At 33.5% G+C, this 13,337-nt stretch overlaps 1 protein-coding gene across 10 annotated transcripts in view; it reads right to left on the bottom strand.

The window, feature by feature from the left end:
- Positions 1 to 2,655: 2,655 nt before the first annotated feature.
- LOC128990818 (transmembrane and coiled-coil domains protein 2) overlaps positions 2,656 to 13,337 on the bottom strand; it is a 49,824-nt gene continuing 39,142 nt past the window's right edge. For 9 of the 10 annotated variants that reach the window (XM_054413408.1, XM_054413414.1, XM_054413415.1 and 6 more), the window contains 4 exons: positions 10,868 to 10,933; positions 9,499 to 9,680; positions 8,179 to 8,262; positions 2,656 to 3,164 (listed from right to left, as the gene is read on the bottom strand). In XM_054413408.1, coding sequence (XP_054269383.1) covers positions 3,098 to 3,164; positions 8,179 to 8,262; positions 9,499 to 9,680; positions 10,868 to 10,933 — 399 coding nt within the window. In that variant the 3' untranslated portion in view covers positions 2,656 to 3,097. The remainder of the gene's footprint in view (positions 3,165 to 8,178; positions 8,263 to 9,498; positions 9,681 to 10,867; positions 10,934 to 13,337) is intronic. The other variant, XM_054413417.1, reaches the window with a different exon arrangement.

Here is a 13,337-nt window from a genome sequence, read left to right as displayed (position 1 = left end):
GTTTACAAAGGTACAAAGACCAGTGGGAAAATTATACACCTTTAGTCATCTACTAAACCCATACAAAATAAGAACGACCGGATTTGCACGCCGAGTAGTCCACAGTATGGCTATTACCCGACTTAAAACTGCCAATGATTGACACAATTTAATGAGCATAAACAGAAAAGTCGTCAACTAGAAATAGGCTTGTATGCTGCAACCATCAAAGAACCGGGACTGAACCATTATACCTCCACTATTTTACTACAAATTCAACAAAATACCGATTATATACACAATATGTACAAAAGGTGGATTTTTATCACTTTAAAACTCATACATAACATTCAACTATGCCTAACAAGCTTTCATATACATGGTCGGCAATTTCTCTATACAGTTACAGGTTTGAACCTTGAAAACCATTAAAAAATATAAACTTTATAAGTTATATTGATAATACTTATACAGATAACATAATATACAAGTGATGCATGGGTCTTGTTCAACATAATGGAATAATTCAGTTGCAATGACTAAAGCATTGCAAACTTAAGATGCACCTTTTACAAGTTTTTTTCTCACTGAGGGTTTAAAGAGGTATCATTGTCTAATACTGAAGTAGACATCCTCTACGGAATATAGACCAGCTGTAGTACATTTGTATACTCTAATCAAGAAAATGTATTTGAATGAGTCTTCCATTTTGTTTTTGTCCTAGGAAACTAGGCTCAGGTCTGGGATCGTTTTTCACATTACTTATGACTAGGTCTGGGGGATCGGCAACATTTGAACCCAGGGAGCAAAGTCCCATGCTCTACAACTAGACCAGCTTGCTCCCCTATAGTGTTACTATTGAAGTTTCATTTTCTTCTCCAGTTTTATCATGGTTGATGAGGACATACAAGATGCTACAATTAATAACAACTTGGCCTCTGGTTTGGCATTAATAAATGTTACTTTATAAACAAAAATTGTTTAGTACAGCTCCACACTCTTTTGAAGAGACAAATATGGACATTATAGTAGAATGTCTACTCCATGGTAAATAATTTATAAATAAGTTGTAAAGGTCTAACTGTAAAACATAGTCAAAGGTCTTATCACAAATAATTAGGACAAAACATTTCAAATTGTGATGTGTGCAAGTTTCTTTCTTTCTTTGTTTTGAAACATCAGTATAAATATTTTAAAAGCTTTTTTTAACGGATAGTAAATACAAATTTTACAACTTAAAAGCAATTATAAAAATACCATGTCCTAAAAAGTGTACCTAGTTAAAAATAGCTTATTCCCTATATGGGAAATTTGCTAAAAGAAAAAAGGTTTACTCATTCGCTTGGTTTTGTTTACCTAGCAATTGATAAAAAAATTATATGTGACCAAGTTGGTTAATTTCTTTTAGTCACTGGACGGATTTGTTAAATATTTGGTTTTGGGGTAATATTAAAGATCTTGAAACACTGAAGCATGGTTAGATTGCATCAATTAAGGTAAACTAAATAATTTCCTGAAACAAAACTCAATAACATTTATTGAAAAAAAAAGAATAATATGCTTATTGAAATTTAATTTGTTTTTAATTATATCTAACGAAACTTGCAAGTCTTGTGCGTTTTTTTGGTGTGGTTAGAAAAAAAAAAAAAAAAATTAAGCAATTGAATTGTTAATTATGACATTTTTATATCGTAAAAACACATATACATGCAATATTACAGTTGAAGGAACATTGTTAGAAAAAGTGCATCAAATGTAATGAAAACAAACAACAAAAATTAAATATAAATATATAGGCTAGTCTACTTAACTTTCAAAACAACAAAATATCCTAAATAAAATGCAAATTAAATTAAATTAGGTACAGAAACATGATTTTGCTTAAAAACCTGAAAATAAGCATCATTTGTAATTATTACAAACAAGATTTTAAAATGGCATGCGATTATAATATAGAAAATTATTTATTATTTGTTCAAATTATTATAAATTAATATTTATATTTATATAAAAATACCCTTGTAGTTTAGAAGATACAGCCTCTTAACAAATAAAAGATAATATGTTGTAGGTATTTCAATTCCTTCATTTATTTAATGCATATAATTTTAATACAAATAACAGAATGAATACAATTTAACTTCTAGAGAATAACATCGCAGTAAAAATTGTAAGTCTAAAAACTTAGGGTTGGCCACAGAAAAGATAATGCTTTGGAAAAAATCTCTGAACATTAAAAAAATTACTTACAAATAATAATAAATTTTAAAAAACAGTACAAAAAGTTATAAAATCACGAGACTTCAGATCCTTTTCTGAACTACAAAGATTCACTTTAAATCTAATTTAAAATCCACAGCTAATTTCACTATAATGTATAAGAATAAATTTATTGGTCGCTTAAACTTTTATGTTGATGAAATATATACACAATCCATATTAAAACCTTAGTTATCAGACTAGAGACGAAATGTGCTACATTTAGTCCCAAACAATCCTCCGTGTGAATAGACAATAACATCAAAATAAATATAACAAACTTTATCACAATTTTGCAAACTTAAAAATAAATTCAGTGGAAAGCATCATAACTGCTAGTGTTCGTGGCGAACTTTGGTGTTGTAAACTAATCCACAAGCGATCTGGTAGAACGAGAGTGTAAAACAGAAAACAACCTTAGCTGTTAAGTACATTCTGTCTTTAATTGACAATACTTAGAGAGCAGTTGGATCTACTATACAAACGGTGTATCACATTGCTTCTTAATTGATTACAGTAATAAAATATACAAAACAGACAAAACGATCAGTCTATGCCAAGGGCCATCACAAAAACTGTGCGACGTCTCGTAGCTACTGGAATCCCCACGACCTTGTAAACCAAAGATGCAGCTGAAACCTATCTGCGATATACAACTCTACAACTCACAAATTTGTATTTACATAAAACATTCATTATGTAAAACACTTTACTTTTAAAAAGAAATTTGGAACAAATTACCTACGTAACAATCGATTAAAAATTTTTTTCATTAGCCGATTTTTATTCTAAAAAGAACACAGTACGATTAGTAATGTCAAATTGCAAAGTCAGTCTGCACCGAGGACTGGTGTTGAGGCTACGAGACCCAGGGAGTGGACGACGTCCAGTGTTCACTCACGGTCAACCTGGCTGCAACAACCAATCTGTAATCAACAATCAGCAATCAACCCTTGTAACACGGTCGGAGTTGATAAATCAACAAACATAACTCAACGTTGTAAAACAAACCAAGAAGGAGAACATAAGAAGAAGCATTATCTAAATCCAGAGTTCAAAGAAGACTAATGAAGAAAATCAAATCAGAATACAAACCAGAAGAGGGGCAAAGTTAATTCACCCCCTCTTTTTGCTAAATAATAACATTTTCTTACCAAATTAATAGAACACCAGTAATTTTACTCATTCTATACAACAAGATATGAACCTAGAAATACAGTCCTCAGCTAGTATTATAAATGCGGAATCACGCAGCACTGGATTTTTGAACATTATTTTATTTACAAATTTTAACATTAAACCAGGTTTAAAAATCCAAAGGAATTCTAAAATACCCGCACCGCAGCAAACCTGATGACTTAGTGAATTTCCATTTGCCTGATTGGATTTACACTAAAATGTCTCCTTAAAAATATCACATTTATTCACTATTAAAATATAATTAGTTTAACGAGTACTTAGGTTTGCTGCAACAGGGAGGGTAAAAAAGTGTTTTTTGTTGTAAAATGTTAATACTTTAGTTTAGTAATAAATTAATGTATTTTCCAAATTTGACCAAAATATGTTCATAAACAAGTAGGGGTGTGCGATGCAGCATATTTTTTTCGATTCGATGCATCGATGCGATTCAAAGAATTTCGATTCGAATCGATGCGATTCAATTCGATGCAGCACGGCATGATTTTCTTCAAAAATTAAATACAACATGTGTTTCTGTAATGGATCCTTTACCTTAAAAAAAGTTAAAGTAAAAAATGTACTAAATAAAATTATGAACAAGAGGATAGTTGCTGACCTAACCTCATTAATGGACACTGCTAATTTTATGGTTGGCCTAAGGAAATTCACCCTTCACTAACAATTAGAATAAGCCTATATATCAATAAAGCAATCGTTAAGTTTATTATTATTGACCTGCATTAAATAAAATAGAGTTTATTTTATGACGTACGGTAGTATTGTTACTTAGTTTTCACATTTATATTTGTTGGCTTTCAATACTTCTGGTTCATTCTTAAATCAGCACGAACCAAAAAAGTTGATTATCAGTGTTTACTGTCTATTTTAGTGATGGTCGGATCCGGATATCGGACTACCGGATCCGCCGGATCTGAGCTAGAACCGACGCCCGATCGTATCCACAAAAAATCGGATCTTGGGCTGGATCCGGTTTTAATGGATCCAATTTTATTTATACTATTAACACAAAATGGACGAGTATTCGAGATTTTGAGTTTGAGTAAAGTACAATATAGAAATAAGCAAGAGGTAGTTGTCCTAACCTATTTTTATAGCTGTCACGACAGAATAGGTCAACTCAAAGCAGCCGCCGGCGACTGACTGGCAATGGCAATGGTATACTGACTTGACACAGAATAGAATGACATGACCGGTAGTGATTTTGTTTTAAAGTAGGCCTACTGTTTCACAATAGAAAATTTCACTACTGAACTACGTAAGCAATAAATTTATGTTTATAAAAGTCAGAATAGAAACACTATAAAGGCAAAACAATAGACGGGAGGCAGGCGTTGTGCAATGACCTTGAAATGAACGGAATAGTAACATTGAGTAGGGGAAGGGAAGGGTGAGACCTTTGAGCTATATTTAGACTAGACTTTCACCACTTCCCAAATGGCTGGGTACGGGGATTACAATAGCAGGTTTTTTCCTTGCCTGGTTTGACTTTTGTCTTTTTGTGTAGGAGATTTGAATAATCAAAAATATAATTTGAATTGACCACAATTATTTAGCATTGATAATACAATTTGCAAGGGACCAGGAGGAAATAGAACAAAACACTAAAATTAATAGAATAACAAACAAAGTAAACAACAAATTAAATACAGAACACGGTGATTTAACACTGTCACTGTCACTCAATTTTGTTGTCTAGAAGGGTCGGTGAACTAATCAATAAATAGCCAAAACCAGTTTCCTCCCCCTCTAACCACCACCCCTCCCCCCTAAGCCGGGAGGCCTAACACTTTGTCCTTGAAACACCCTAGCCTCTGAAACAATAAACCCTTACACCTGCGTTGCTGTTTTGACAACAGGTTTATGAATGCGTTAACTATTTTTCATTTTCCAGAATTAACTATCAATTATTATTATTTGCAAGTTACAAATAGGAAACTACATGACATTATGGTACCTATTCAATGACCCATGTATTATCAAAAATTCATAATTGATTACTTATTTTGATAATAAAAAGCATTCATTACAGCACGCAGCACTTATTGATATATATATAAACTGATATAATCATCAAAGTATCTGTTACTTTATACAAAATAAAATAGGTACAAAATTGTGTGGCCAGTCAAAATTTATAAACAAACATTTTATTCTATAAAATACAGATGGTAAATAGGGGTTGGTTTAAAGTAAATAAAATACAAAACAGATTAATTAATTATTTTGATAAACGATAGAAAGGTTATGGGATGGATTGAACTAAAATAACCACAGGGGATCTTAAGTAGAAAAGTCGTCAACCACAATCTGTTTAATCAGTACATCGTTAGAGAGAGAGGGGGGGAGAGAGAGATAGCAGATAGGGGCGTTTGATAGGGAATCTGAAAAAGTAAACAAACAAGGAACAACGACGCGACAATACTCGTTTATAACCTTATTGTCAAATCTAGGTCTTTGTAAGACAAAAGAAAATCACACCGTTTTAAACTTTAACCTAATTTTATACTCTTTACAAACAAACACGTCCTACATAACGGTTCTTGATATTTATCAATGTATCTTAGCAATCGTCACTTGCTCCATTGAAACACGAACGTCGATTGGCTGACATGACAGTGCAGCTTGGCCTCTCGACCAATGAGAACTCTTGTTACATACTTTGATTTATCTTAGATGGTCAACATTTACCATTCATTATAATATTACAAAATCGACATGGACTATGCGTATGGTGTTTTGTTTTTCAATCAAAACTTATGTTATAGTAGCACTTAAAACTTCACTTAAACTCTTAAACTAGGTAGATAGTACAGATATAATATGGATCTACTTTTTGGTGCAATAGGCAAGTGCAAGCCTAACCCCCTGACTTCGATGTTGTAATTGAATCGAATTTTTCTAATGATGCGTAATGCAGGGATGAAACTGAACATTTAGACAAGTTTAGGTTATTTATTTTGTTCTAAAAATAAAAATAATACATTTAAAGATCTGACTTATTGATACAGACATTTTTTAGTATAATTTCGTGTTGAGGACACTCGCGCGCCGGTTGTCTGAGACTGAATTCTGACTGTCTGACATCTTGAAATGTAGATTGTATTGTGTTGTGCAATATCATCTGCCTGCAGAGAGAACAGCTGAAAATAAACTTTAGCTGTTTTGCACTAAATAGTGTGCTAAGTTGGTTACTAAAGTTGTTATCGTGATTACAAAACTAATAGATATCAAATAAATAAATGTTAAAATAAAATATCTATCCATCCCTGTCGGCTGTCGGTATCGGCGGAATCGGGCGAAATCGATGTTTGGCAATCGATTCTTGATACCGATATTCCTAGTATCGGCAATGTCCGAGTATCGGTGGTAGCGATAATTGACACTTCCCTATCTAAAACTCATTTTGGAGTCCTGAATTAGTTTTAAATATGCATCGGGACGTAATCGTTGCATCGGGAGCTAACCGATGCATCGGTCTTTTTCGATGCATCGAGGCCAAATCGATGCATCGTGATTTCGATGCATGCTGAATCGAATCGTGATTCGATGCATCGAATCGAATCGAATCGAAATTTCGATGCATTTTCGATGCATCGCACACCCCTATAAACAAGCAAACTACAACAGTTGACTTATTCTCCATAAGAATAACATGGGAATTTTAAATTTACAATTTTTTGGAATTTTCTCCGTAACCATTAGGTGCATAGTAACGCTTCAATATACACAATTTTGTTTTAAGCTCTACAAAATGGTTTGGAAAGAAATTGTGCAATTTTGTGTTTTCAGGGTCAAATGGGAAAAACCTATTTTTACTCCATAAAACCCTCCATAAACCTTCGTTATAGTCCGATCATGCTGGTTCGCGAACTCGTTCGAATAAATGTAGGTTTACACGTTTGTACCAAATTTCATCAAAATCGGATCCAGGGTTCAGGTCTTACCATGAGAACTATGGTAATGGCTTATTCCCTATATGTAAAACCATGAGTGAATACAGGAAATTATTGACATTGGTCGATGATCTAGTTTTCTCAAAGAAGGCAGCGTGAATTGCCATCATAAGTGTCATTAACAGATAATCAGACATTGACTTTTTATGGCTCTACTAAGCTATGATACGAAAAAATCACCAAAAGCTTTACGATGCCACACGATGTGCAGTGCAGGCAGAACTATATTTTAATTACTTACATTTAAAAAAGTATTTTCTAGTAATTTGATTTTTTAAATTTGAAATAAAAGTGTGCAAGCTTGAGATTTCAATCAAGCCTCGAGCTTTTTCAGTTTTGTTATATAGGCTAATGACATAGTTAATCCGCCACAAATCTTCTATTCAAAGAGCAAATTAATTTTATAATCAGAGTTAAATAGAGATAAATAATATTTACAATTATATAAAAGGATGATGAAACAAGGAATTAAGTCCTGCGTTAACGGAAACATTGTCAGCCCGAGTGATCATGGGAATGTGAGTGTTTTTTCATCGTGCAATCGTCACACTCACGCTTTGTAATAGCGATAGTTACGCAATGGCAAAAGCACAGCTCAAGATTGTTGCTCAATCTCATGACCTTTAAGGCTAGGCTCATCTCAAAATACAAACTGCTTAATGCTTACACAAAAATAAATTTATTATTTTTAAAGTAATTTAACACTTATGTTAACAAATAGCACAGGAGGTAGCGCAATCAGTTGTATGTAGATGTAAAAGGTAAGTAAGTGGTTTGATTGTCTTACTTGGTAATGTCCATGAGTTCAGGCCACTGTTTCATCACCACTACAGCCACAACTAGCAAACCCACCGTCGTCAAACACCTTAACCTGGGAACAGAAACAAGACACTGAGAAAATATAGCAAATCAGTAGCTTTTCACAGCTTTGCAACATGCTATGGACCTAAAATCACAGTTCTTTCAGCCAAAAACCGCGAGCATTACCATTGATTAAACACAGTAGATGTAAGAACTAATACATTAGTATGTTGAGAAAACTAAGCAGGGACTTAAGGAGCAAAGTGCCGGGTACTAAAGAGTAGAAGACTACCGCAATTTTTGTTTTTGTTCCAAAATACTATTAACACTTTTCCTTGAGTATTGAGCAGAATTAAAACCAAAAGTATTGTTCTACCAACCAACTGAATGTTTTGGATTTTTAACATTTATTCTGAAGAGAATCTACCACCCTGAAAGGTTTGAAAACTTGTAACTAATCAGGAGTGGTAACTATAACTATATGGTCTTTGTCTTTACTGACACTGAAAAATGAGAAACACACTAAATATTGCAGAATATGTTTTTACAAAAAAAAAAACAAAAACATTTAGCTTGGATTAAATAAATATATAGGATGTGTTCTTTGACTCGTCTGCAACCTTTTATCAGGTGAGTACTCTCTATCCTATATATTATTTATTTAAATATTGTAGAAGACATTTTTGAAAAGGAATGCTAGCTCACCTGAGAAAATTAGAGCCCAGGGGCTAATACAAACACATAAAAGAACACAAAATATAACACTGATGTAGGACTTAAATAGGCCTACCGCACACGAGAGACTTTTTGTCCAAACTAACTTTTTCTTCAACCCTTCCAGGGCTATGGATGGATATATCTGTCAATCTTTGTTTACTTTCCGGGCTGAAAACTGATATATCTGTACCGAGAAATTTCTTTCCTGGGCTAAAGACGTATATATCCGTCAAAAAAACGAATTGGTATACAATGTTTATAATACGGTAATAAACATTACACTGGATTATAAATGGGTTATTTTGTTTTTGTGGTTGGCAATAATAATTGACATAAAGTCTCTCAAGGGCGGTAGACCTTAGAGTGTAGGTCTAAGAGCAATGGGTTCTTCAACTGTTTACTTATTAGCTTCTTGACTCTATTTTCCTCAGGTAAGCTAGCTAAACTATATTCCTTAAAAAACTCCAAAGCCATTTGGCTTTTTTAAGATTTAATATGGCAGAAGTAATTTATAACATTAAAAACGTAGCTAGATATATTTGAAAGTGTATGATTAGATTGTTTTAATTGACCGATCTATCCACATTACCTAGTACGAAGAAAGGGCATCAGGATACCAGCAGCTGTAGCTACCAGCAATAGGATCACTTGTAGCACGGTAAGCAACACATTTATACACTTGACTACCAGAGCTCGTGCACTAGAGTTGTCCAGTCCCTCCAGAGTAAGATATTGCTGGTGCTGGGCTTGCTGATGTTCCATCTTGGAGATCTAGTAACAGTTAACAACAAGGTTGACACTTAATGTCCCATGGTAAGAATTCTACTGCAAAATCCACAAGTGCAAAGGACAATTATAATTCTTCCTTTACAAGTGGCTACAAATATAAATTTCCTAGAAATAAATCCTCACATTTTTCCCGGCACCAAAATTTGTCCCAGTTGTGATTCCCAGTCATTAGTTTTTATCCCGTGGACCTGAAGATGACGTTCACGCAGAAATGTGCATAATCCAGTAGGACACCTGGATTACAAGGCGACAACCCACTTTTTTATTTATTGTCAAATAATTGGTCCGGAAACACCACAACAAGAGATGAAATTTCTGGTCGTCAAGAGTACCTTTATACTAAGGGCCTGTAGGTCCTTGATATCTTCGGGTCAGGCCAATAGTTAGCCTAATGGATCATTTTGGGCATAAAATGATTATCGGGCCAAACTTGGGTTAAGTCATACCCGAGTGTATGTTTCCGCGATCACAGAAAGCATTTGAGAAGATGCCCGATAAAAATAAACGATTTTGTCAACATCACAGATGATATTCACAGTTTTTCCACAATCGTAGGAGCCGATGGCATCGTTAAGCCCGCAGAAGATGTTTATAATTTGCCGTAACGGCGAAAGATGTCCTCGATTTTACTGTGACCGTATGGGATATACATGATTTTGACTTGACCGCAGACAATGTTCATAGTTTTGCAGTAACAGCAGGAGATGTTAATGATGTTTTTTATTAACAATCACATTTTTATTGTGTTAACAGAGTTTTGAGTGTTTTTACCCAAGCAAATAAAGTACATTCCTGGGATTTAAACCTTTCTAAAATTGTCTTTCCGAATCCCTCTCTTCTAAAATATTTCCGGATTTCCTGGTCTGAGGCCACTCTTTTTATCACGTTCTTATTGGCATTAGATAGAAATTCAGAATGGTTTTTTTCCTTTCATATCTTTTATATGTCTCGGTTATAAACAGCAAGGTGTAATTGTTTCTAAAATGGTTGCTATACTGACAATCGTTACTAATATTTATTTGAGAATGTATAATTAATATTTTGTTCAAGTATTATTGGTAAACCTAAAGATTTTGGCTAACCAACTCAGATCATGGTTGGTGTCAAAAGCCTTTGTTTGAATGTAATTTTATTCACCTGTTACCAATACTAAACTTTATTATAATTACCTTTGTTTGGCAACACTCCAGCATTTCATGAATGTCCCTCAACCTCTCCTCGCTCTGGTATTGGACCTGCAACAAGACAATCCATTAAAATTTAGTTTCACTGCTTATGAAACTATATAGTTAACTATATATAGTAAAACCTTTATAGTTTTACTAGCAGAGTACCCGCCCTTCATACGGGGTTGGCGTATATTTTGCTTTTTTTCAAAGTCTGTTAAAGTATGGTCTGTTACTGTGGGGTAACTCCACCCACATTCTAATAATTTTAAAGCTTCAAAAAAAGGCTGTAAGACTGTTGACCAATTCAGGGTTGAGGGACCATTGTAAACCTCTTTTTAAAGCAACAGGTATCCTGACAACTGTAAATTTGTATATATTAGAGTGTGTTATTTTTGTAAAACAAAATTCACATTTCTTTAGCTCAAGAAATAATTTTCACTCATATTACACAAGGGGAAGATCTGCTTTGGATAGGCCCTACACCAGACTAACAACAGTACAGCAAAGTTTTGCAAGTATATCAGTAAAAATAGTAAATTGTTTTGCAAGTGAAATACTTCCTTGTATTTGTACTTTCCTTGTACTTTCCTTGCAGTGACATTCCTTGTACTCGGCTAAAACAAAAGTTGATGGTTTGGCTTGCTGACCACCCTTTTTACAGTTTGGATGAATTTTTTGCAGAACACAATTGTAATGGTAAAATTGTTATCTAGTTCTTACTTAGTCCCTAGTCAACTGTTACCTAGTCTTTCAAACACTTTGTTTAAGTACCTCACTTTTGTTTCATATATATAGTGCTGAGTTTTTCAAATGATTTTAGCTTTTATTTTCTTGTTGTCTTTGTTATATTTAAGTTTAGTGAAGATTCCATGTTATAGACCATGTTATACTATCTAGAATCTATGGCCCGTTTTGGCACCTTTTTTTGTTAACGAGGTCTATTGGAACATCTGTTATTTAATGACCAATAAAGATTTAGGATTTATGATTTATAAGTATAAAATGCTTATTGCAGTTACACTCGTGCTCTGCGTTTGCAATGGGGAGGACACGGTTTGAGAAAATTTGGTTCTTTAAATTTACGGTATGCTATAGTATAACACATCTACCATAGCCATAATGTTCTATCACTCCTAAATAATAGAAAAAAGTAAATTAGCAAACATTCGCAAAATATCACAAATTATTTATTAAATTAAAAACATAAACACAAATGTAAGCATTCCTACTTTGAAAGTTCTCATTGTGTATCACAGCTTTTTGTTGCTGCTTAGTTTAAATTAGCTGTTGTCATAAATGAAAAAAAAATAATAATAGTGCTGCACCCTGTTGGTAAACCTTGTAACTTTTTAATGCTATTAAATATCATAGAACCAACTTGTTTAGTTGAAACAGCTGGCAAAATTCTTTAATTCCATTTAAATATGAATACTAATACCATTTAAATTGTCTGGGCAGCCGAGTGGTTGTAGTGCTTGCCTTCAAATCTGAAGGTTGCTCGTTCGAATTCAAGCAAGATTGTTTCCAGACCCAGATGCCATTTGTCATTGGGCTATGAATTAATGATGCTATCTAACAAAAAGGTCGATGTTAGATAGTAACAAGACCAGGGTTTGGACCCTTTCAAAACGTAAAAAATGCCTTAGGCATAAAAAATTAAAAAAGATACTCATTAAAAACATGGAAACTTTGAACCCCTGTGGGGCATAGCTCTATAGGATTTTCACAACTTTAATATGTCTATGTGTTTTGCAAGACGATCAAGTACCTCTCTGCAAAATGTCAGCTCAATCGGTCCAGTAAATTTCATGTGATGGAACTTCAGAGGTACACACAAACATCGATACTTTTACATTCATAATATTAGTAGGAAATAAAGAATTACACATTCTTGTTGTGTGTGCTTTGTTGACAATTTTAAATTCACCTACCTTTAAAGGGTAAAAAAAAAAAAAAAAAACGCTTTGGACATTGTCAAAAGATTTCTGTACACACAAACACTTATTTATGTATGCAATGTGCATGTACACGGGTGTGTTTGTGTGTAGCCCTTGACGACGTCCAAGCAACCGACAGAATGTCATTATTTCGACAATAGTATCAACATGATCATGATGCAGCCAACGTCGAAACCTTAGTAGTGGTAAGAGGTAAATAAATCACTATATAAACTAGTTTAGAATGTTTCCATATGTTTTCAGAATGTTTTTAATTGTTTTTTTTTCTCTGTTATTGTTTTAAGATCTTCATTTAAGTTTATGCGTGATTGAACTTCAAACACACACACAAACAAACACACAAACTTTCACAGTAAGATGACTATATGTGAAATCAAGTAAAATATCATCATCAAAGACACATACTGAAAAAATAGCAGACACATAATAAATTTACTGAACAATACATTCAAGTATAGTATTTTAAGTATTTACTACAATTGTAACTTTTCCCTTTTCAAGCCCTTCAATGC

This window comes from Macrosteles quadrilineatus, unplaced genomic scaffold (assembly GCF_028750875.1).
Source record: "Macrosteles quadrilineatus isolate MER2022 unplaced genomic scaffold, UCM_ALF_1.0 Scaffold_3__2_contigs__length_128488019, whole genome shotgun sequence".
Classification (NCBI taxonomy): domain Eukaryota; kingdom Metazoa; phylum Arthropoda; class Insecta; order Hemiptera; family Cicadellidae; genus Macrosteles; species Macrosteles quadrilineatus.
Note: the sequence above shows the minus strand (reverse complement) of the source record. Positions and strands in the feature narration are given on the sequence as shown.